Source organism: Lissotriton helveticus, chromosome 8 (genome assembly GCF_964261635.1).
Source record: "Lissotriton helveticus chromosome 8, aLisHel1.1, whole genome shotgun sequence".
Lineage (NCBI taxonomy): Eukaryota > Metazoa > Chordata > Amphibia > Caudata > Salamandridae > Lissotriton > Lissotriton helveticus.
Window position 1 is genome coordinate 1,559,614,539 of NC_136069.1, and position 25,744 is coordinate 1,559,640,282.

Sequence of the window (25,744 nt, forward strand, 5' to 3'; positions counted from 1 at the left end):
TTTGGTCTAAACCCATATTGGACATTTGATAAGATCCCTCTCTCATTCACCCATTCATTCAATTTAAACAAGATGACCCGTCCCAGTATTTTAACAGAAGAGTCAATTAAAGAGATGGGTCTATAACAGGAAGGATCCTGCCTGTTACCCTTCTTGTAAACTGGGATGATAATTGATTGTTTCCATAAAGCCGGTATGTTGTCATGGGTTAGGGCATTAAAAACGTTACACAGGATCTTTGACCAAAATTTTGGAGCACATTTAAAAACATCTGCAGGGACCCCATCAGGTCCTGGGGCCTTGTTTTTCAGGGTCAGATCTATCGCCCTTTCCACTTCTGCAACCTCAAAGGTTACAGCAGGACCCTCGACAACGATAGTGGTGACCCCCCTTAGAGAATCATGTCTAGGGTCAGAGTATATTTTTTCGAAATGTTTTATCCAGCCCTCATCTGGAATATTAGCCTCAAGTGAGGAATTCTCCTCACCTAAGAATAATGGTTGGTTTACGATTTTCCAGAATAATCCACTATTTTTAGGTCTCGGCTAAGCGCGCGGAAGCGCGTTCTCGCCGAGAACCTTTTGTTGCCGTGTCTGCTTTCCAGGAGACAATCCTGGCCGCAGGCATCGCCTTGGAGGCGATTTGAAACGCGCACGCGCTCGCTGAGCCAGCTGCTGTCGCGCATTCACACAGACACACACACACACACACGAGCGCCCATGCACGCATGCACATACAGACACCCCCCCACACATACACACGCACGCGCACACACACACGAGTGCTCCCCCCCCCCCGCACACAAACACACACACAAGTTCACCAAGACCCCCCCAGCCCTTTTTAACTTGCCGGGCCAATCTCGGGGGACTCCGCCGCTGCGGCTCTTGCCAGCTCCTTTCACGGGGCTCCCTCTTGGTCAAGGGAGCCCCGCAACACTTGCGTAACCTCCTGCTGGCGGCCCCGGGGCTCTCCACCGCTCACAGGAGCCGCGGTACGCATTTACTCCGCCTGCCTGCTCTTCCGGTCCGGACGCGGCCCCGCCCCGTCACAGGCGACATTGCCTGACTTCCGGTGCGTGCGCCAATGGAGACACATGACTGCAGAAAGGTGTTTTGAAGGAAGTTCATGTATGTTTTTTACTTCTTTTATTAATATGCTAACCTTTTTTTCTACCATCCACTATTTTATGTTGTCATTCGTAATAATCTGTGCGTTCCTTATCTTGTATTACCTCCACTCCCTGTGTTCATTCACTTCCCAGGCCTTGTCTTCATGTAGTTTCTAATCCCATATTCTCGCCCTATCTCAAACCGCTTCTCGACTCTCTTTCCATCCTCGTTTAGCTTCTTTGCCATTTTCTGGCTTTTGTTGTCTTTCACTGTCTGACTGACGTAACTATCTATCTCCCCTTCTGTCTTACCTTCACTTTCAAACTATACTTCTCTAGGTACCTTTCTTTTTTTTCACCCCACTGGTTTTGTCGTGTCTTCCGCTCCTTCGCCTTGCCTTCCTTAACTCAACCGCCTGGCTCTCTATTCCTCCCTTTTCTCTAAATCTGCCTTGCGTTGTTTTTCTCTTTTACTCACTTTCTCTTGCTCGCTGCACCTTTACTGCATTTCCTACGCTCTCACAACTATCGCTCTCCCATGGTCCCTACAGGTGAACGTACCTCGGTGTATGCATTGGATAACAGGCTGTTTAGATGCACAGTCGGCCCCCTAACGCACAGGTGCCAGTAAGGGAGGAGTGAGCCTGGGGGCTGCGGCCTGCCGTGTCCGGCCACGCACTGTGGTTAAGGGGGGGGGGGCTGCTGCTGACAGAGTGGAAAGTGCTTTTGAAAGCAGGGTGGAATTGGGAGGTCGTGAGTCGGCGGCGTGAGGGAAGACCATCCCAAAGCAAGGGGTGGACGTGTTTCTGCAGATTCCTCCCTCCCTGCCCATGCATGCACACCTTGAAAAGGCCTGCAAGCTTGTCCCTCAAGAGACAAGACGGTGGTATGGCGCCGGACAGCTCGCCACCAAATGTCGGTCCATGCCACCAGTCACTCGGGAGATTATGCATACATTCACTTCTGGAGGAAGGGACTTGGCAGTCATGGAAACAGCTAAAAAATCATAGGTATTCCCTGGGTTGTTAGTAATAATTATTAAAAGAGACACAAGTCCCTATCTTAGGAGAAGGATATCGTCATTCACGTATTCACACATTCTTACCCATATTTATGAAATTGCTAAAGTCTAGTAATAGAGCCACAAAGATATCTAATAATTCAGCATAGATCAGTAACTGAGGTTATATGGACTATTTATTTTGTTAAAAAAGGGCAATAGGATTTTATACTTAGACAATATAACTTGCAGATTCCGCTTTTTAATACAATGCCTACTGCTCCATTACATTCACATTACATTTTATACAATTTTAATGAATAAAAACATATAACAATACACTTCAAATAAAATATCATAGATAAAAAACCCGATACGGGTGTCGACGCGTTTCGGTGGATAAGGCAATTGGCCCCACCTTCTTCAGGACAGTTAAAACAACATAAATCTGACAGAAATTCAGGTCCGTATTCATGGATTAATTTCGAATACGTTCTTATTCAGAGCCTTTTCGGGATTCTCTTCATGTGACTATTTTAAATCGACAAGGACCTGTGTTTTCTATTCACAGTGACTTATCAATTCCAGTAATTCACATCACACTTTCTGTTGGGATGATTTATCATTAGATCGCTTTTTTTCAATTACGACCTGTAATTCCTTTTCTGTTCATGTAAAACCGGTGTGTTCTTAATTGTTGCCTTTTATGTTGGAATGCAGTTCCTTGATTTATTATTGTATCTCAGATCTGTTTCTGTCTCTTATTTTTATTTTCTGGCTCGCCAGGCATACATTTGAATTTATATTGCCTGTGTCAGATCGAAATCAGATCTCGGGTTTGGTGTTCTTTTACACTCCTTAGGCGCAGTTAGTTTTCATTTTATCTCGTGTTGGGTTCGTGTTGTGCTGCCACCGGTCTCCACGCTCTTAAGGCGTGGAAACAGAACTTCATTTTTCTTTTGTTAAAACCTATAGAACATTGTTCTCTCCTGATGCACTTCGAAGTAAAATGTGGGCAGCGGAGTAGTCGCAGTTTACAGCTGAACTATTTGAGACTGTCTGCAGAAGTGCTCTCCGTGGCTACCATTTCTACTATTTCTCTCTTCTCCCTGTTCGACCCCTTTCTCTCTCTTTTTTTCCTGTCTATCCCGCCTTTTTCTCCTCGCCGCTCTTCTGACGGTCTCGTCCACCCTCTCTCATTCATTCTCTCCTTTTCTGCTCCCCTATCTTCACTTCTGTGTCTTTGTTTGCTATCATCCCTCCTGTCTTTCTTCCTGTTTTCTTCTGCCCTCTCTCTCTCTCTCTATCTCTGTGTGTGTGTATGTATGTATGTATGTATATATATATATATATATATATATATATATATATATATATATATATATATATATATATATATATATATATATATATATATATATATATATATATATATATATATATATATATATATATATATATATATATATATATATATATATATATATATATATATATATATATATCATTCCAAATGCCCAAAAGCTTTGCAGGACGCACTCAGCAGCCAGCCTTCCTGAGTGGGCGTGAACATTTTTGTGACGCATGAATGTGAACAATTAAAAGGAACATCTTACAAACTCAATTGTGGAAGCTGCCTCTGATGAGAGACACGAAGTCTCGAAACGCGTAAGGCATATGAAAAACAATCCGGGTGTGGGACCAGCTGTCACAGGTACGCCGAAAGGAAGGCTGGCTGCTGAGTGCGTCCTGCAAAGCTTTTGGGCATTTGGAATGACATAAATTACACGGCGGCCCTCGTCGTGGCAAGACGCACCATCTTGAGACCTTAAGAGGCTGCAGTTGAAACCATGTTCAAACCTGACCAGCGCAGCGAGTCTGACATAAATTTACTGGCCAAAACACTCCGAATCCTACTAAGGAAACACAAGCTTTTATCAACACAATGTGAGTAGGAACCTACTAAAGGTAAAATAATGCGGTGTTCCTCTGGACTACAATTACCAGCATGCAAATTTCATGATATACGCAACCTGAGTGGGCGTGAACATTTTTGTGACGCATGAATGTGAACAATTAAAAGGAACATCTTACAAACTCAATTGTGGAAGCTGCCTCTGATGAGAGACACGAAGTCTCGAAACGCGTAAGGCATATGAAAAACAATCCGGGTGTGGGACCAGCTGTCACAGGTACGCCGAAAGGAAGGCTGGCTGCTGAGTGCGTCCTGCAAAGCTTTTGGGCATTTGGAATGACATAAATTACACGGCGGCCCTCGTCGTGGCAAGACGCACCATCTTGAGACCTTAAGAGGCTGCAGTTGAAACCATGTTCAAACCTGACCAGCGCAGCGAGTCTGACATAAATTTACTGGCCAAAACACTCCGAATCCTACTAAGGAAACACAAGCTTTTATCAACACAATGTGAGTAGGAACCTACTAAAGGTAAAATAATGCGGTGTTCCTCTGGACTACAATTACCAGCATGCAAATTTCATGATATACGCAACCTGAGTGGGCGTGAACATTTTTGTGACGCATGAATGTGAACAATTAAAAGGAACATCTTACAAACTCAATTGTGGAAGCTGCCTCTGATGAGAGACACGAAGTCTCGAAACGCGTAAGGCATATGAAAAACAATCCGGGTGTGGGACCAGCTGTCACAGGTACGCCGAAAGGAAGGCTGGCTGCTGAGTGCGTCCTGCAAAGCTTTTGGGCATTTGGAATGACATAAATTACACGGCGGCCCTCGTCGTGGCAAGACGCACCATCTTGAGACCTTAAGAGGCTGCAGTTGAAACCATGTTCAAACCTGACCAGCGCAGCGAGTCTGACATAAATTTACTGGCCAAAACACTCCGAATCCTACTAAGGAAACACAAGCTTTTATCAACACAATGTGAGTAGGAACCTACTAAAGGTAAAATAATGCGGTGTTCCTCTGGACTACAATTACCAGCATGCAAATTTCATGATATACGCAACCTGAGTGGGCGTGAACATTTTTGTGACGCATGAATGTGAACAATTAAAAGGAACATCTTACAAACTCAATTGTGGAAGCTGCCTCTGATGAGAGACACGAAGTCTCGAAACGCGTAAGGCATATGAAAAACAATCCGGGTGTGGGACCAGCTGTCACAGGTACGCCGAAAGGAAGGCTGGCTGCTGAGTGCGTCCTGCAAAGCTTTTGGGCATTTGGAATGACATATATATATATATATATATATATATATATATATATATATATATATATATATATATATATATATAATATCCCCGACGCCATCCCCACTTTTCTACCATTCTCTTTTCTCTATCACGCTCTTGCCTGTCCACCTCTGTTTCATCACCACCCCTGCTCCCAGAATGTGGCCACTTTCTTTTCCTTCTCTGATCTCCTCTTTCGCCTAGTCTCTCACTGCCTTTTCATCTGCCTTTCTCCTTGTTTCAACCCTGCATTGCTTCTCTGCCCGCCTATATCAATTTATTTTCTCCTTGGCTTTTCTACGTTTCATGGTCTCAATCTCTGTGCCTATCTCAAAACTGTCAACCCCCTCGTTCTTTCTATGTCTCACTCCCCACAGTCACTGCCTGCCTCAGCTTTTCGTTGCCAAAACACAGTTTGCTCTCGAGTATCCATTTCCAATCTCGCATCCAGCAACAGGCTGTACCAGAGTAACGTTTTATTAGAAATCACGCAGCAATTCGTTTAATCAAACCGTGGGGAAATGTGTCACTAGCTCAGCCATTTTAATTCCAGGCTGTGTGTTTATCCTGGCCCTATTCAGAACTTTTAACTGGCCTGTCCGGTTTCACGGAGGTCCCCCCCAAAAAGCCCTTTCTGGTCGGAGATTCGGAGTATGACAACTGTACCTTTCAGGTTAGGGTGTGGGATGAACAGAATAGTGGGGTGGTGGCTAGACCCTTTCAATAGTACTGATGAGAGGTTGGGAGTTGCTTTGGGCAATTCGTTAGCCCAACATAAGCGGGGCCTTTTGAAGCTCGAATGTGTCTTAGTGGAAAGCCATATTTAGAAGCCCACATCTCAGTGATGTCAAGATCAGGTTAATGCATAATACATTCTACTGTTATTCATTTGGCCAGCCACGCAACATGCAGTGTACACCAAAAGTATGTAGTGGACTAGCAAGTACCCACAGATTTTAATGGCAGTAACATCATTCTGATCCCAAGTTATCCGTCTCTTTGTTGCAGCTGTGGTGGAAAAGTAGAGTACAATTGAGGCTTTAGTATCTTATAGGAATTTTTCAGATATTCTAAAGAAGACCTTATTATATATTCTATATCTACCATGAAAGAATTGTTTAACACCTTCATAGCTGTGATCGTTTTCCCAAAATAAGCAAATGACTAGTTCCAGGTCAAATCCAAGCTAGGTAGACGTGATAGCAACTTAATCGTACCATTCGTTACATATAGACACTTGAAGACCCCACTTAAGTACGGTTATAATAGTGTGCATCTTGCATGGTTTACAGAGGAGAGTATCTTAAACTAGGTGGAACATCATCACCCAGATCAGATGTGTATAAACAAAATACAAAGTGGCTAGGGTAAAGGCTTTTTTTAGGCTTCTATTTGTTATAATATGTTTTGTGTGTTCTCTTAATCTATACCTGAACATTTATCCATATATTTGGACGGAGCTCAATAATAGTCCCTAGAAGATGCGAGAAGGGGGCCATAAGGCTTGCACTTTTGTAACAGGTAGCACATATTTATACTGTTGAATAACGGCGTGAAGTAAATAAAATGTGTATAAGGATGCCTGTTCCCTAAAGACGATGCCATTTATTTAACGATTAAGCTATTGGCAATGTAAATGACAATGCCATTTATTTATGATTTAATAAAAAAAAAAAATCATGAGCAATGCCAATAGCTCTACCTTTAATAATGCCGAGACCATTGCATTGTAAATGCTTGTTTAGGGTATCTTACTCATGCCAGGGTCCCTTCAGCACTCTCTTCAGCATTCATTCAGCTCCTTCCCTCTATGCAGACCTAAGATGGAGCTTCGCCTGGCAGATTGTAGAACTTTTTCCGGGTTTGTGATCCCGAACCTAATGAAGGGAAGGGAGCTGACATTCAATTACCCTAACCTTGGCACACAAAAGGATTTCTCGGTCTGTGCTGCAGTGGGACACTAGATGTGGGTACAGAGATGTGCCTGCTAGTTTCTGCCCGTAATTGCACAAACTTTGCGAAACAATTTTTTTTTTGCAGTCTTTCACTGGGACCTGTTTCATGCTCTTCCTGCTTTTTGCATATTTCTCAGTATGGTGCCGCTGTCATCCTTGTCTCATAGTGTTAGCAGGATCGCGAGGTTGAGGTTGGAATCTCCTATCAGTGGATACTCCAAACTAAGCCACAGAAGAAGAGGTGGCCACACTTAACTACCATCTAACCTGTTGGGAAGTAGTACTCCTAAGGAACAATAAGGCAGGAAGAGGGAGCCTCTGTCTCCGAACCTCTACACCTTAGAGTCTGGTCCACTACAAAGAACCTCAGTAATGCTGTGCTGAGAATTCGCTCTGAAATTCATACTGCTATTTGAAGCTCTCTTCAGTCTCCATCTCATGCTATCTTCTCGCCACTGAACTTATCTACTCATAGTGTTTTACTTCTTGAGCGTGCTCTTTGCTAGTATGTGACCTCAATGACCAATTCACAACTTGGATATCTGTAGCCAAACATAAGCCATGCACAAATAGTGAGCATCTAGAACCTCTACTATCAGAATAATGTAGCTATTGAAAATCTTCTCTTGTTCCCTTATTTAAAATGTAAAAAATAATACTATGGAGGTGCTTTTCCTGTTCTTTAAGGACCCAACCCCTTCTTTTATTGTAAACCTAGGCAAGACACAAAATACAATATTATGATTTTAAAAAAAGAAGAGAGACATAAAACCAAGAGGTTTGCGTGAAAGCTCAGTTTCGAGTTGTGTTGTATTTATTAGTTCATATTGTAATTTTTTCTGCTGATCTAGCGCCAGGAAACTCGGATATTTGTGCACTTTGTGAATAAAAGAATTAGGAATAGTTCTAAAACAGGGCTGTATATTGGATGAAATGCCTGGAATCCCTTGGCCTTTCAGATCCAAAGTGTGGCTTCAAACCATTGTTAGGAATCTGAATTGAGGAAGAAAACACTAACCTAGCCTTGGAGTTACTAAACAAAGCTGCATCTCCACTCCAAAGGTTCTTTCACTCCGCCTTTACTAATACGCTGACATTTACCTTTTGTGTGCTGTGTCCTGAGAAGGAACACGGAGTATTTTAATTCTTTATAATGTAGAGTATGATTGCCAGAGGGATATCCCTGAGCTGCCCGCTCTCCCTCCTGTTTGCCCTCTGTATGGAGCCATTGGCTCAGAGAGTGCGGGAAAGTCAGCAGATTAGAGTGGTTCTTTTTGGAGGGGAGAGGCATACCATCAGCCTGTATGCAGATGATATTATCGCTACGTTTGAGAACCCCGAGTCATCTATCCCGGGCTTCCTTGCCGAACTAGAGGAGTACTTTGTCACCTATGGCTTTCGAGTAAATGTGGCCAAGGCGCAGGCCTTGGGTTTCTCGCTGCAGCCTTCAACCACAGCCGCCCTAGGTCAGGCATGCCCTATTAGCTGGGACCATAAAACTATCCCCTATTTAGGCATACTGTTGATGACTACAACAGCAGAGACCGTCTCCCTAAATTATTCTCGCTTATTAATGCAGATCCGGCGGGACTTACTGCACTGACCCCCGTTCGGTCTTTCATGACTGGGCCGAGTAGCAGCCCTTAAAATGAACATACTCCCTAAAATGTTATACCTCTTTCAAACCTTGCCTGTGGAGCCACCTCCGTGTATGTTGAAGCAGCTGCAGATGGATTTCTCCTCATTTGTTTGGGCAGACAAGAAACCATGGATGAGCAGGAACGTGACCTTCAGCTCCCCAGGGGAGGGTAGTTTGGGGATGCCCAACTTAGATCACTATTACAAGGCTACTCCGATTTGTTGCCCGTTGGAATGGGCTCAACCAGAGTCCGAAAAGCACTGGCTTTTTATGAAGCGAGCTCTCACTGGCCAGACACTGTGGAGGATTCCCTTCCTCTGCAAAGCCTCTAGACCCCCCTTGATTTATATGGCACCCCAATTGTGCGGGCCACTCTGAAAGCATGGGGCGCTACAGCCACGCATAACTGCCATACCACCTACCCATCACCTCTTACCCCCATCACTAACAACCCTGACTTCACTACGGGTCTTGACCCAACCGCTTTTGGCCATTGGGGTAAAGAAGGCCATAGATCCATAGGGCACGTTTTTAATGAGAAGGGTCCCATAGCCTTCGAAGATTTCCGATCTGACTTCATCATGCCTTAAACAGAGCGGTGCCCCTATCAACAGATACGGTACTGGGTGATGCAACCCAGGTGCGAAGGGAGCTGAGAGAAGGCTTACCCTCTATGAACGACAGTTGCTCTCTAAGCAATCTACCAAATGATTTATTACAGAACCCTATCACATCCTACGCCCTCCGGAACAAGCGTCCAAATATGCAGGTCAGAAAAGGTGGGAGGCAGAGTTGGGCTGGACACTGACCCAGAAAGAGTGGAATGATATTCATTATAGGGCTCGACACTCAGCGCGCAACATCTCCAGTGTAGAGTCCGCTACCAAGATAGTGACATACTGGTACCTTACCCCTCCCAGGCTACACAAGAGTGACCCCAGCTGCTCCCAGAGTTGTTGGGAGGGATGTGAAGCCTTAGGCACCCTGCTGCACTTATTATGGGAATGTCCCATTCTTCAGGCTTATTGGACACAGGTTTTGGACGCAGTAGAACGACACTACTATTCCCAAATACATCATTCTAGGAGTCTCCGACAGACTCACATATCCCCTCAAATCACGCAACAGGAGACAAATGGGTATAGCTCATAGGGCGGCATTACAGAACATACTGTCCACTTGGGGCTCTTATAAGGCACCTTTGCTTCAAGGATGGCTTCACTGGTTGTGGTACGTGCTGGGTATGGAGCGTATCTCCTTTTCTCTCCAAGGTGAGGGGACCTCTTTTTCAGAACTGTGGCGCCCTCTTATCACTCTCTTAAGCTCCAAATGCCACAAACGTACTTGCGCCTCTCTGCGCTATTGCAAGTCCCCACACCACCTTAGTACCACTGGTATGTCTTCTGTCCTGCTCAGCCACCTCCTATGAAGAAGTGGGCGAGTGAGAAGGGGGGCAAGGGCGGAGGGGCGGGACTAGGGGAGGGGGCGGTTGGGATGTTTTTTTGACAGCTTTTGATGTACTGTGTAGCATTTCGACAGCTTACGGCCCATGTATTGGCCACTTTAGCTTGATGCATCTTGTGTTGTCCTTCTTTCTCAAACCAATAAAAAGATTTAAACCTAAAATGTAGAATATCTTTTAGAGGAGAACAATCTGGATGGCATGTATTCGGATTCCAAATACAGATCCAAAAACCTTAACGCTGCCTACTGTGGAAACTTTACCCTCACCAAAGTTGCTTATCTTATGTCTAAAATTTGGAAACTGGGGAGCTTTGTTTTCTTAGTCCAGTAGGGAAAGCAGCAAGGTATGGAATTTGCTGTGCCACGGATTCACGAAGGAACCAAAGTCATGTAACATTCAGGGGTGAGCAAGAGGTGAGTGTAGATTGGCCATTGCTTATGAGAAGTCTTTCTTTTTTACTTGAGAGGGCCAAACCCTCTACTGAACTGCACTTCCCAGGTTTCCTGCTATTTGAACCAGTATGGACATTTATTGACTGTCACTATTACGTTCATTATCACTTCCTCATGAGTTTGAATAATCAAATGGTTAACCTATCAACATTCATGTATTTGTAGATATGTTAGGGTCATTGACCGGTTTGATTCAGTGCACTAGCCATTGAGAGTAGTAGTTTAAGCATTTTGTATATGATTTCATATAATTTAACATTAACATACATAACGGTACTGTTAATAATTGTTTTTAAATTGTAAAATTAACAAAATCAATATTTTGAAAAATCAGAGAGCGTAATTAAACACCCAAACTAAAAAATAAGTTAATCACAGCTTCCTGAATACACATTCATAGTATATACCAACATAAACGCTCCATTTTATTCAGACTATGGGACAATTTGAGCCAAGTTTTAATATTATAATTGACTTTTGAATGCATCTATGATTAGCTATCAGCGGCCAAACCTTTGGCACAACTAATTAGTTTATTGGTGTGTCCGTTGAAGAGGGCACAAATAGATTCCAATGTTCAGCATTTCACCTCTTCAAAAATTAAATATTGTTATCTTTTCCTTAAAACAATCCAGTGCTGAGCAGATATATGTAAAGTGATATGTACTTTCCAGTTATTGGGCACAAAAGCGCAAGGAACATTTTTGTTTTTGAGTTGCATGCCAAGAACCCTCCTATTGAGGTGATGGGATAAATAAATGAAAAATGGTGAGTTTTACTTCAACTTCAAGGTTAAATTGTTTCAAGCGTCTACCGTTGCCTTATCTGTCAATCAAATAATGCAATTGATGATGCCTTGCATGTGCTTGTAAATCTGCATCAAAAGCCCTCTTTCTGATCATTCAGTGTGCAGGCCAATCAGTTTTTGTCATCCCACATAAAGTCTCCCAGTTTTCAAATTGATGCTTCTTTAGGAATAGATTTCAATATGATACACAATATCTATGTTATGTGCCACTAAGGTAATTTAAGTAGTGTCAGATGATACCCATCTTGTTCAGCATAAGCACAGGACATAATGTAAGGAAGACCACTCTTCTCAGTCTGAGGTGAAAAGTCAATCAGAATTTGTTTTCAGCAGATTTTGTTTCGTAAGATTGACGTAAATTTAATAATTTATGAACACAACTTTAATTGCCTACTTCTCCGATTGATCTTTTTGACAACTGCAAAAATCAAACACAACATATAGCCTGTGGATCAATTTTAGTTGTTTACTCAGTAAGTGATTCTCCAACGACAATTGCTCTGTAGTAATTCATATAGTGTACACTGTCTTCCATTATTCCCAAAGACCAAGTGTTTAATGATTTAAGACTTAATCATACATTTATTATGGATAATGGGAATTATTAACCTAATTTGTTTTGAGGTTATTAATAAACCATGCATATGTATAGAGTGCGTTATATAGTTTGTGATAAATTGACCAGCAAACACTTAGTTTAATTGTATTCCTGCAAACTGGTGATCTGCCTTTGCAGCCTATCAGAGTAGTTGCCATTAACAGTAAGATATGTGTGTGTGGGAGGATACTCAAGTAATGGGGAATGTTGATTTGGTGATACAGGTTTAAGATCTGCTAAATGCAAGTAAAGGAGAAGATAGTCCAGGATGCATCCCTGCCACTAGCCAAAGGCAGTAGGTATTCTGTGAGAAAGGCCTGCTTTGGAAGTCAATTTTATCATCACACAAGCTTCCCTGTGGAATTCAAACATCCACCTTAACAAATAATGATAACTGTCCCTTTCTTGTATTTTATTCTGCCAGTTGCGTTCAGGCCACCTTGTTGAATGCTGCACCGTAGCCCGCAAAACAGAGGAATTTATGTTTTTCTAAATCAAGACTTTAAACCTTTAAAGGTTAATATGTTATCTAAGATGACACATGCCCGGGTCATGCTTGCTGAAATCCAGTTTGGGTAAGATGTAACAGTTTAATCTCTATTACCCAACTTTCAAGCCTGTTCTAGAGCAATTCAGCAAAAATCTTGCCTACTCTATTGATCAAGGCAATGAATCTGTTGTAACTGTGGTCATTACTCATCAACTTGCATATTAGTTATTACTGAATGCCCAGCATGCTATCAGTAATACATTGAACCCTTTTAAGGCCATTCATCCTCTATGAAACTAGCAAAAATCATTCTGAAATGAAATTATTTATAGTGGATCATTTAAATTCTCTTGTCGATTTATGCTAACGCCAGGGTTGGATTGCAATCAAAAATAGGCCCGGACACCTTCAGTAAAAAGTGGGCCACATTTTTAACTTCATTCAGATAAAAAAAATGCACATGTTGCCAGGACTCTTTGTGCAAGGAGCAGTTCACAAGGGTGAACCACTTCCGAATATAATTGAGGACACTTCTGCTCAGGCCACCTGGCACGGCTAAATCTGCACATATTAATGGGCTGGCACAGCGAGAGACTGGAAGTGGCACCTCCACCCCTTGGTAAAAGGAAGGTAACAGAGGACCACCTGTCTCCGGAAAGGCTGCTCAAGCCCCCTCTGGGCCGCTATCCGTATCTGAATGTCAAAGACGCTGCCAAAATCGACCACAATTCTGCCCCAAAAAGTGGGCCACAGCTGCAACTCTGATATCGGCCCATTGCCCAAGTGCCCCTCCTTACAAAACCGACCCTGACTAAAGCAATAAAAGATTCTGTGATGGCTACACAATCACACTTTACCATATTCTAACCATATGGGTAACATTCTAAACCACATGTGTAATAACAAGTGAAATTATCTTCAAATCTTCTTACATCTACTGCTGCTGCTACTAAAATGACCAAAAGACAATGACTAATTTTGTTTTGTGTGCAGTGTGAGTGGAGGCTGAAAGAGTGGCTCTTGCCTATTCTGATGGCTAATTCAATAAGAAAGGTGGCAAGTACCTTAATATTGCCCTGCGTAACTATTGATAATTTTGCAGCATCTAGTAAGGCACACAGTATTGCAAGAGTTTGAACACAACTTACGTTTAACCATGATTTTGAAGTGGGTTCTGCTTTCAACTGGAAGCCACTGTTGATCCCTCAGACTGGGTGTGGTATTTGATTTCCTTGATCTTTTTTTACCAGGCATGCAGGGTGGTTGGTGGGAGTGCTTGGCAGATTTGGGGAGGCCAGCTGGTATTGCACTGCCACTATCTAAGTAATGAAAACCAAAGACTAAAGTCTGAGGGTTTCCATTTTCTTAGGAGAAGGAGTTGAAAGGAAGCTAATTTAGTAGGTTCAAGATGTTTGGGAGTCATGAGTTGCACACAATTATTTCTAGTGATTGGCCAAAGGAGACCAGCTTGAGGGAGAAACAATGGTCTGAATGATTTACAAGCCATTTTGCACTTGGTGTGAAGATACCTTGAAGGAGCAAATCTGTTTTAGTTGGGGTTAGCATAAAAGAAAAAGGGTTCATCGAGTTAATACATTTTTCCATGACATTTTCTCTTAACTATATTAGAAGGTTTTGTATGAATGTGAGATATATTGTGAACCATTAATAGTTTAAAATTGCCCATTATAATTGTAATACTGTATCAGTCAATGTTTACTCCATGTGGTGCTGCGAGCTTAAATTTTCAGAAACAGGTGACTCAGCATATACAAATGGTCAGAGTTCGTATCTTTCTAAAGAAAATTACTTTAATTATAGGTAGGCAAGTTGTTCGACAGTTAAAGACATGTAGCAAAACTAGAAGTTCCTAGCACCTTATTGGTAATTGTTAGGGCCTAAAACCTTTACAGTCCCTAAGCACTAGGCACTATTACTTTGTTTACCATGGTGCCCTGTGGCCCATGGTAACCTCGGGGGAACTGTGGGAATTTCCAGAGGACCTGACATTACGTTTTGGGCCAAAACTAAGGTTTGTAAATTGTAAAATTTAAGTCTCAACTAGAGTTCCTTCAAAGTTATAATTAGTGGTTCTTTGTTTCCGTATGCACCCATTTAATTTTGATGCTAATAAAGAAAGTGCTCTGGAATGTGCCCTGTGCACCAGACACAAAACTCAAGAAAGATGTCCATGCCATATGGACCCACTACCCAAAGAATTAAAGAGTCCACCCTTCTGATCAATGAAATGTCACCACGTTCTATGGAAAATCTGAGCAGGGACTACAACCCACGTACACCTCTCCGGAAGTAGCTGTGCACTTTACAAATGCTGGTATTTATATTTCAAGGTGGACCGTCTCAATTCACACAAGCTCTAGTTGTATCACTCACATCCTAGTCAGACTGTCACTCAGCACTTGCAAATGTAAGACATGACTCACCGTTTAATTTGTTTGTCCCTACCGTATTACCAATCAACAATGGGCCTAATCACTAGTCAATACACCCAGCTTTCACTGTACAGCACTATAGGGGATATTGTAAACTTTATACCTCCCTCATGGACCTAACTGTGTCCATAGGCTGTGGTGTGTACAAATTCTAAAATGTTCATACCATCATAATCCACCCCATGTGCAAGAAAAAGTGTGGAAAGGAAAGGAGGCACCTCACGGTCATAACACCAAGGGAACTTCTAGCTGGTACTCGTCATCAAGTCCACTTATCATCGTCGGTTACCACCTTTCCTATTTAAAGAAACGTGTGTATATTTGTTATTTAACAAAAACCTTAACCCATGAAACCAAGAAAAAACTCAAACCCTAAGTGTCATAACAAGCTAATATCATGTATATCCAATGGACCCCATGAGGATATAAACATATAATCCTCACAATTAAAACTTGGTAAAGCTACCTAGCTACAACTAACTTTATTTGGTGCTGCTAGCTTCCCACATTAAAAATGGTTCTAATCAAACCATAATCAATTATGCTGCCGACATGTTTCGTTGCCCATATAGAATTTCAGGCAACTTCTTCAGGGCTGTTGGGGTTCCAGATTAAACTTTCATGGTAGGTTCACATCAAACCATCTGGTTGCGTCCAATGTGTATACCTGCAACCATAAATGCCAGGGGCGGGAAAGATGGTTATGCGTCAATTGATCGCATTTCCCTCACAGTGAGTGGCCAAAGGTCCTGTCACCGCTACCAGTAGTGTCCTGGTCTTTAATTCAATTGAATTAAAGACCAGGACACTACTGGTAGCGGTGACAGGACCTCTATATGGGCAACGAAACATGTCGGCAGCATAATTGATTATGGTTTGATTAGAACCATTTTTAATGTGGGAAGCTAGCAGCACAAAATAACGTTAGTTGTAGCTAGGTAGCTTCACCAAGTTTTAATTGTGAGGATTATCTGTTTATATCCTCATGGGGTCCATTGGATATACATGATATTAGCTTGTTATGACACTTAGGTTTTGAGTTTTTTCTTGGTTTCATGGGTTAAGGTTTTTGTTAAATAACACATATACACACGTTTCTTTAAATAGGAAAAGTGGTAACCGATGATCAGTGGACTTGCAGGCTAGTACCAGCTAGCAGTCCCCTTGGTGTTATGACCGTGAGGTGCCTCCTTTCCTTTCCACACTTTTTCTTGCACATGGGGTGGATTATGATGGTATGAACATTTTAGAATTTGTACACACCACGGCCTAGGGACGCAGTTAGGTCCGTGAGGGAGGTATAAAGTTTACAATATCCCCTATAGTGCTGTACAGTGAAAGCTGGGTGTATTGACTAGTGATCAGACCCATTGTTGATTGGTAATACGTTGAGTGGGGGGCGGCCTGTTCAATTCTTCCCCCTGTAGCTCCTATTGTTTGGGTGTTGTCCCTACCGAACAAGACTGGTCAGATTTGGTCCATATTGCCTTCCTGTCCTCATCCCTCCATGCTAGCCTAGTGCTTTCTATTAGACCTCAGAAATTCTTGCTGTTTCTAGTTTACATGAGGTGGCACTCTTTTTCCCATATAAAATTTCCTCCAAGGCATTTCTACTTTGATATGTAGTCGGAAATAATATTTCAGTGTAATAAAAAAAAGCTTGACGGACAAGAACCTGAACTGCTGTGAAAGAAATTTCACCTAGAGTTAGTTCTGCTAGCACACAAGCACACATACATTTGGCGGGGGCTACTTTTTCACTCTTAGTTCAGCTCATCTGAGAAACTTGTAATCTGTAAATCTTGCAAGAAACGACTTTTATGTTTTCAGGATTATCAGTACATTGGATCTAGTGTGCTTTCGATTCTTTCTCCCTCTCTCAAACTTCCTCATTCCTCTAGTCCCTTCTTTTCCCCCTTCAACCAACTCTCCATTACAGAAGGCTTTTGATTTAAGCAATAGTAGCCATTTACTGGGGGCTCAGGTGTAATTTATTGTTCCAGAAACTCCTGGATCAGCCTCTCTGAATGCAGTCTCCAACTTGTGATTTAGTTTTCCTGAAACTGCAGCGTACTCCTTTCCAGTATAGAGGGCTCTTTTGTAAACTTAAATAACACTGCCTGACTAATCTGGTTGTTTTTCATTGCACATAACTCTGTATTTTAGGGTTAAAGGCCTTGTCTAGCACTTTCGAAGAAGAGCTTTAAAAACATATCATTTTGATCGAATAGAAACATGTTAGTTATAGATTCCATACCTTAGAATTACCCACAGGCGTCAGACTGGATCCGGAATGTTTTTCGTCAGCAGTACCCCTACATATCGAAAGGTGGCATCAGTTCTTTCTTTTTCCGCACCAGCCAGCGCAGATCTGGGAAGAGCGGTACTTTTTGCGACTTTTGTCGGCTTCATTTTTTGAGTCATCGACTGCTGGTGCACGTAATGATGCCCGGTTTCAAGCAGTGCGGTTCCTGTAAGCGACTGATGTCGGTGAAGGATCCGCACCGCGTGTGCCTCTTTTGGCTGGAGCACGACCATGACCCCAAGTCGTGCTCCGACTGCCAGTCTATGGCCCCGAAGACTTTGCGGGAGAGGTCCCGGAAGCTACTCGAGGCTCGGCAGTCGGCTCCGCGCCACTCAAGGTCCAGTGGGAGGTCGAGGGACCGGTCACGGATCCAGCATCATCACTCATCGTCGAAGTCTTCGCACTCTGGGTTAGGTAAGTCGAAGCACCAGAAGAAGTCGAAGAAGCACCGTCGCTCGTCGACTTCCCCTCGCCCGACGAATGACGCAACGAAGGGTGCAGGTGTTGCCACTCCCGCGGCTCGGAGTCCTGAGCCTCAAGGGTCGACTCCGGGCTTACCTCTGTTTCCGGGACCAAGCTCGACCCCTGCCCAGCTTCATCAACTTTATGAAGCGATGCATGCCATCTTTGGGCAGCCCGACTCTGCCAGTGCGCCTTCGGGCCCTGCGGAGCTGGCTGGGAGCCCTAGGCCTTCGACGCCAGCGGCTCCGGCCTCGGCAGCGCAGGACCCCCTTGGATCCAGGCCTGGATCCGGATCGATGCCGGTAGACCTTGTTACGCCTCTCCCGGCGCCGAAAACACCGGCACCCTGTCCGCAGCCGGCGTCAACCCCGGCTTCATCCCCAACATGGAACCGGATCCGGCGCCGATGGGTCATTTTGTCCCAGTGTTCCAACCTGGCCCTTATCAGCCATGTTGACAGCCAGAGGAGGATGAAGAGGACTGGGAGGGGTCTGGGGACCCTTTAACTGACCAGATCGTGGATGATCCGGACTGGAAAGGGGAACTGGGGGATGCCAGTCGTCTAGATACATCTCCAGACCTTGGCATGTTGTCTCCTCCTACCGTGGCTACGGAGGAGGGCGCGTCTTACCAGTGGTGTTGCGTAGGGTGGCCGAGGCCCTAAACCTTGAGCTTCCTACGGTGGCAGTCAGAACTAACCTCCTGACAAAGGTGCTTCCGCCGGCAGCAAGCTCTTCAGAGCCACTGCTGCCGTTCAAGGAAGCCCTCACTGAAGTCCTTTTGAGCTGCTCGTCCAGGCCCAACACTGGGGCTCCAGTGGATAGGATGATTGCCCGATGCCACCTGGTAGATCATGCCAGATGCATTGTGCGGGCTTTGCAGTGGGACCTTCCTTTCCAGTGGGCACAGCATCAGGGGAACCTAGCCGATTGCATCCAGATCTCGGTGGGCACTGCACACCAACTGCAGTGGTGGCTCACGAACCACACTTTGGAACACGGCGACCCGGGAGAGGAGAGATCAGAAAATACGACCGCTAAACGACAAACTGATAAGGAGTTATCCGCTCCACGAGCACACTGCAACTGCCTACCTGGGCTCACTGCCCTTTGAAAACACCTTTGGCGTTAACCTCTCCACTACGATTATTTTGAAACTAATACTGTGGCAATAAGACAATAATCCAGGGACGTTTTTACTCGGCCAGACGAGACACCTAGGAATACTTTTCTTTTTGGCTCATTACCTCCAGGATATCACGCACTAGGTCACGGGCCCTGCCGAGTCGGAAGTATCAGCGGTGGAGCGACCTCCTTTCCTTGTCACATTTGAATTGCAGCCCTGAAGAGTCGCGGAAATACTTTTCCAAACGCGATGAAACGCGTGTCGGCTGGCTGTTTCTGAAATAATTAAAGAACTGAACTGTAGTGATACCTTGCAGGAAATCCCTGTTTGTTTCTGTTTGCTTTGTTCTTTAGCATATGTGTGTCTACACAGACACGACTGTAAGAAATTTCTTCGCTGTGTGCATAGGGTATTCTTGTAAATACGTGGCTCACGAACCAGGATTGAGTCAACAGCAGATCCCTCTCCCTTCCCCAATTGAAGTTCACAGTGGTGACCGATGCATCACTTCTGGGATGGGGCGGCCACGTGGGAGAAGGGGAGATCAGAGGACTCTGGTCTCCGGCAGGGTCCGGGCTCCATATCAACCTTCTGGCGATTCGTCTTGCACTCAAGTTCCAGGTTCTTCCCTCTTAGTAATGAGAACTCCTAGGATGTTGGGTAGTTCCCCCTACTACCAGCTCGGGAGACACATGTTAGGTCTATCTGCTTTAGGGTGATCTTCCCACAAACTTGTTTCCCTCCATTTTTTACTGAAATTAGTTTTTGTTGGCATTAGGGCTGTGTGCCCTTTACCACCGCTAACCAACGCCAACGTGCTTGTGTTCCCTCCCCTAATCATGGTTACATTTTGTTTACACTTGATTGGCCTATTTAATTTTACTTATAAGTTCCTTATACCACATGGTATACCACATACCCAGGGCCTGTTAATGAAATGAACTTGTGGGCCTGCAGCACATGTTGTGCCACACCCTTACGTATCCCCTTAAAACATGTCCTAGGCCTGCCATTGCAGTTTGAATGCAGTTTTAAACTGCAAATTATACTTGACAATATAACCAACTACCAAGCCTTAAACTCACCTTGTATTGCATATAAGTTACCCCTAAGGTAGGCCCTACGTAGCCTATAGGGCAAGGTGCACTGTAATTAAAAGGTTGGACATGTAGTTTTAGGCTTTTGAATGTCCTGGTAGTGAAGACCCCTAAATTCGTTTTTCACTACTATGAGATCTATCTGTCCCATAGTCTAGTACCCAGAGCGTCTGCCTCCCACCCTTCCGATCCGGAGCCACCGAAGATCTGCGGCGTCCCCCAGGGCTCATCCATCAGCCCGACGCTGTTCAACATCTACATGGCCCCCCTCGCACAAGTGGCCCGCCACCACAACCTCAACATCATCTCCTACGCCGACGACACCCAGCTCATCCTCTCGCTCACCAAGGACCCAAACACCGCCAAAACCAACCTCCACGAGGGAATGAAGGCCGTCGCCGACTGGAGGAGGAGTAACCACCTGAAGCTGAACTCGGACAAGACGGAGGTACTCATCCTCGGATCCACCCCCTCAGCCTGGGACGACTCCTGGTGGCCGTCCACACTGGGAACAGCACTAACACCCACCGACCACGCACGCAACCTAAGATTCATCCTTGGCTCCTCCCTCTCCATGCCTACACAGGTCAACGCCGTCTCCTCCTCCTGCTACAACACCCTCCGCATGTTCCGCAGGATCTACAAGTGGATCCCGACCGAAACAAGAAGGGCGACACAGGCCCTCGTCAGCAGCAGACTGGTCAACGGCAACGCACTCTACGCAGGGATCCCAGCCAAACACCTACGACGACTACAAAGCATTCAAAACGCCTCCACCCGACTGATCGTCAATGTCCCCCGCCGCAGCCACATCACCCCCCACCTGAGAGACCTACACTGGCTCTCCGTCGACAAGAGGATCACCTTCAAGCTCCTCACCCATGCACACAAAGCACCCCACAACGCCGGACCAGCCTACCTGAACAGCAGACTCAGCTTCTACACCCCCACCCGCCAGCAAAGCTCCGCCGGCCTCGCCCTCGCCGCTGTACCCCGCATCCAACCCGCATGCTCTACAAGTACTCTGATTGATTGATTGATAACATTGGGTTACCTTATTACATTTACATTGGGTTACCTTATTACATTTAATAAGTGCTAACTTTTGATTGGGGACTGATAAGCATTTCATGTTTGGTATCTTTGGAATTATAATTCAAATCCTCTTTAATGGGAAAGTTTCCTGCCCATAGTCATTTGGTGCCTACAGCCTCCCATTGGTCCCTAATTGGGTGTAACTGACAGACTAAATTCCTCCCAGATAGTCGCACAATAGAGGGATTAGGTGTGCCTAAACAGGCTATCTGCTGGCAGGATGGGGGGCAGAGCTGGGCACAGCCCTATTTGCAACTAAATAAGCTTGTTGTGCCGTCACAAAAAGGGCTGGTCACCACCACTTTGTCTCTGCAGCCAGCTTGGACCCAAGGCATGGGAGTCAGGAAATTCCAAACACTTCAAAGAGAAACCTATAGAAACTTCTCCCAACTTCAACGAAGGCACCAGATATAAAAATAGAGACCTCAGACTCACACTTCAGTTCACTTGACTAGATCTCCGCGGTTGGCACTTTGATCTTTTAGGTGCTAATTTTACTTAAAAATGTACAAATTCGGGGAGGAGCCAAGATGGCGACCGAAATGGCTGCGTAAACGCTCGGCTCCGTGAGCCTTCTCACCCCGCGCATACATCCTGGCAATTATCCTGGGCCGTAACGGAGTATTTAAGTCTGCGAAGGATAACTTTCACTTACCGTTCGCTCCCGAGGCTCCTGCTTGCTGCTGACCCGTTGAAATGTCCCCGAATGCTTTGCGGCCTTCACGGCGCTGGGACCGGGGTCTTGAGTGCGAAGAGCGGCCGGCCGCGAATGCAACAACAGCGGCCTCTGGTGATGGGGAGGAGTCGGCCGGAGGGAACTGAAGTCCTGATGGCCGATGGCGACAGTGCCGACCCAGCCCACCGAGAGGAGTACCATATGGGGAGTGCGATACAGCTGCGTTGAGGGGAGTGCATGATACTTGGCCCCCATTCCGGTGTTGTGTCCGGGCACACTGACGACTTTTCCCGGAGTCGGCGTGCGGCCCCCGGGGAGAGGCGGAGTTTTTAGCCTTTTGGTGACTCTCCGCTGAGAACCCTGCCTTGACTTTTGAGATTCCCGCTGTGAATCCTGTCCCTCCCTGGTGTGGGGCCTGATCCCGAGGTGAGGTGGAGAAGGACGAGGCCGGAACAGCTACGATGGCGGATAGCGCCCTCTTACGTGCACCTCACCCGGGCAGAGAAGCCGTTGTGCGGGAGAGTCCTGGGATCTGGCGCCACGAGAAAGAGCCCACGTCCAGAGATATATTGGCTGCGTTAACGACTCTGCATATGACCCTGATCCTTGACGCTCGGGATCTGGGAAGAAGGATGGCCGCCATTGTTGTCCCGCTGCTCCACATGGGCTTGGTTCAATCTCAAGGAAACGCCGCTGTGCCCGCTTCTGCGTCAGTGATGAATGTTCCAGCTGCGCCTACGTTCGTGGAGACGCCGATAGACCCGGTCCTTGATACCGCTTTGGATTGCCCTGTTGTTTATGTGAGTGACTCGTCGGGGCCCTTATCTGTATGGCGGCTGAAGAACCAACATCGATCCATAGTTTGGGCTGCCCCGGCGGTGTTTCAACGATTACCGGATTGTGTGACCCTCTTCCTGGCTGGTGAGACTGTATTCGGACTGGGGGATGTTTCCGGTATCGATACTGACACAGATGGCTTTCCGCCAACCGTATGCGGCTGGGTGTTGGGGGCTACAATCCCATGGCGTAATGGCGCTGCCCGGTCCGCCCGGATCGGTTGGACCCACCACACTGCTCTGTACGCCGATTGCTGAATGGCCGCATGTGGGTACTATTGATAGGAAAGGCCAGGGGTGAGACCGTATAGGACATGGTGGAACGCATTGTTGGCTGACGGTGACTAGAGGGACATTCAACGGGGATGTCATTGATTAAATTGATAATTATTGCTGGCTGTGGCTATACTGACCGTGCTTTTCTGATGGTAATTGTGCGCGATGGGTGAAGGGGGGGGGGGCGGGAGGTTTGATCGAGGGCCCTTCTCCTCATTTTTTCCTTCTTTTTTCTTTTTCTATTATTCTATATTTCGGGTTCTCATTTAGGGCGATAGGCACGCTGCTGAAGGGGGGGGGGGGGGTAGGCCGTAGCCTTCTGCAGGGGTGCAGGGTGGGGGGTAGGGGGAAGGGGGTTGTTTATTTGTTCTTTCTTTGTCTCTATGGCCCTTTGTCTTTTCTTCTTTTCGGTGTCGTCGTTTTTCATGTTTCCTACAGTCTGTTTTGTTTTAAGGGCTGGGGTGCTGTTCGACAAGGCCTGTATGTGCTATTTACATTTATCCTGACTCGTATGCCTTGCCCCCATGTCTTTAGGTGTTTTCGCACTCTTTGCAGATTTCTGTTTCGTGTTGCTATTGTAGGACCATGTAAGACCGTATGGCAATTATTCTGATATTTTTCCTTTTTTTTAAAAAAAATTCTTCACTGTAAAATGAACCCTCTTGAATCCTGATTGTCACGCTGTACGCTTGAATACGAGTTATATCCTGGATGCTTATCTGACCCCGACTTATGGGCTGCTGTATCATTTTATATGGCTTTGCTGATCTTTCGGATTGCCTAGCGGCCGGCCGGGATGGTTGTAGGCCCATGCTTGTATTTATGTGAAGTGCTAATAAAGGTTCTAAAAAAAAAATAAAAAAAAAATGTACAAATTCATAACTCAAAAAGTCTCTAAATTAACCTGTGCTTAACCCTGTTAAGCCTGACTGCTTTTTGTGCCGCACTACCCAGGGTTAAGCACAGGTTCATTTAGAGACTTTTTGTGGTTTATTCTGCCAGGCATTTTTCCTGTTGCTTGAAGAAGACTCACACCCCAGTCAACCAAATAACTGTGTTTCTCACAAGGGAATAATTGTCAGATTCTGTCCGGTTTAGTGGTATTATAACACTTGGATGCCTTTAGTGGGTTTACGTTCTCTAGAAGTCATGTAGCAGATTGTTTTTTTTAAACCTGGTCACGCTGTCCACTGATTTCACAGCAACTGATCAACTCTTTCCTTTACTTTAATGCTAAATCTCCAAGACTACATAAATATCAAGATCTGTGCTTGCTAAGACTACACAATTTCAGAGATACTACACTTGATATAATATACATTCATATCACTGGACACCAGATTTGAGTCACAGATGCAGCAAAACTGTTTACGAGGTAATCTAACATGACACATCCAGTCAGTAATCACCCAAAACAAATGTGCTTACTTGGAAGTGGCATCAGACCACCTCCTCATTTAGTGCTTGGAGGAAATTGATAATCCGCCAATTTCTGGAGAGAACTCTAAATAGGAAGTACAATACACCGGTTGTATTTTCTTCCTCCCAAGGGATATTGTGGTAGAAATTGAAGAAACATGCCCTAGAAATTGGAGGATTTTGAGTTCCCACCGAACTCTAAACAAGGCTTCAAGATTGTTTCAGCCTCAGTCTCAATGGGCCAATAGAGGAACCAGAGAACCATAGTGGTTTTCAAAATAGTTGTTGAAGATAACGGATGTCTTTATTTTTACTTCTTTCTTTCAGCACTCCTGTCCAGACGATTCAGCGTTCAGGAGCACCAGTTCTCTCTTTGGTGCCTTTCAAAGAAGGCTACATAGTCAGCCAAGGTATCATTCGTTCTTTGTTTATTCGTTGGTAAATGGTTCTTATTTTTAGGGCTGAGCTAGTTGAACTACCGAACAGTAAAATCCATTCATGTTTTCAGTGACCAAACAGTTCTTTATATGTAACTTAACCTCACACATGTTCTTTGTGGAATCTTGAAAACCTCACTGGATGTTACGGTTTTGTCAGTCAAGAAGCCCAGCCCTAGTTTTCATAACGTTGGTGTTACCCCAAGCACTTGGAAGTGTGTGTTTTCAGCATTTTAATGTACCGGTCTCTTGAAGGTACGTGGCACTTGCCTGGCAGAATGCCTGCTTCTTATGCTAATACTAGATTAGACCATAGCTATTGGTGCTGTGGAGCTATGCTTTTTCCTTTAAATACACATGTTGCAGCTGGGTGTAGTTCACTCTTGTGACATCAACCTCCTTAGGTAGCCCCAGGATGTTTGGAAACATGACTCGTGCCATGGTTGCCATGGTATCTCAAGTCCTTGGCAAATATCTACCATTGTCTGATACCGATCTGATTGAATGTGAGACACCATGTAGTAATGTTCTAGCCCTACCTTTAATAAATGAGATATTGTTCCTTTTTCAATCGAGGAGCAGTAATAGAGTAGGTACGCTAGAGAATTACTCAGATGCAAGTGAGGTGATCAATTTGTGGGGGTGACCTTGTGCTCTGTATCCCTGAATGGTATATTGGTCGTTCAGCTCAGGAGAGACTTGTCAATGACCCACAAAGATGCAATGGTGAAAATGGCATAAAAGCCAGATAACTTGTAAAAAACAAATTTATTGAAATAGCTCCTATCCACTCCATGCCTACTAATGTTCATAGTTCAGGAATACTTGGTT

General features: G+C 44.9%; 1 protein-coding gene across 1 annotated transcript in view; it reads left to right on the forward strand.

Annotated features, from left to right (window-relative positions):
• Nucleotides 1-25,744, forward strand: part of PAAF1 (proteasomal ATPase associated factor 1) — a 146,681-nt gene that overhangs the window by 104,837 nt on the left and 16,100 nt on the right. The window contains exon 10 of the mRNA XM_078658561.1: nt 24,804-24,886. Coding sequence (XP_078514687.1) covers nt 24,804-24,886 — 83 coding nt within the window. The remainder of the gene's footprint in view (nt 1-24,803; nt 24,887-25,744) is intronic.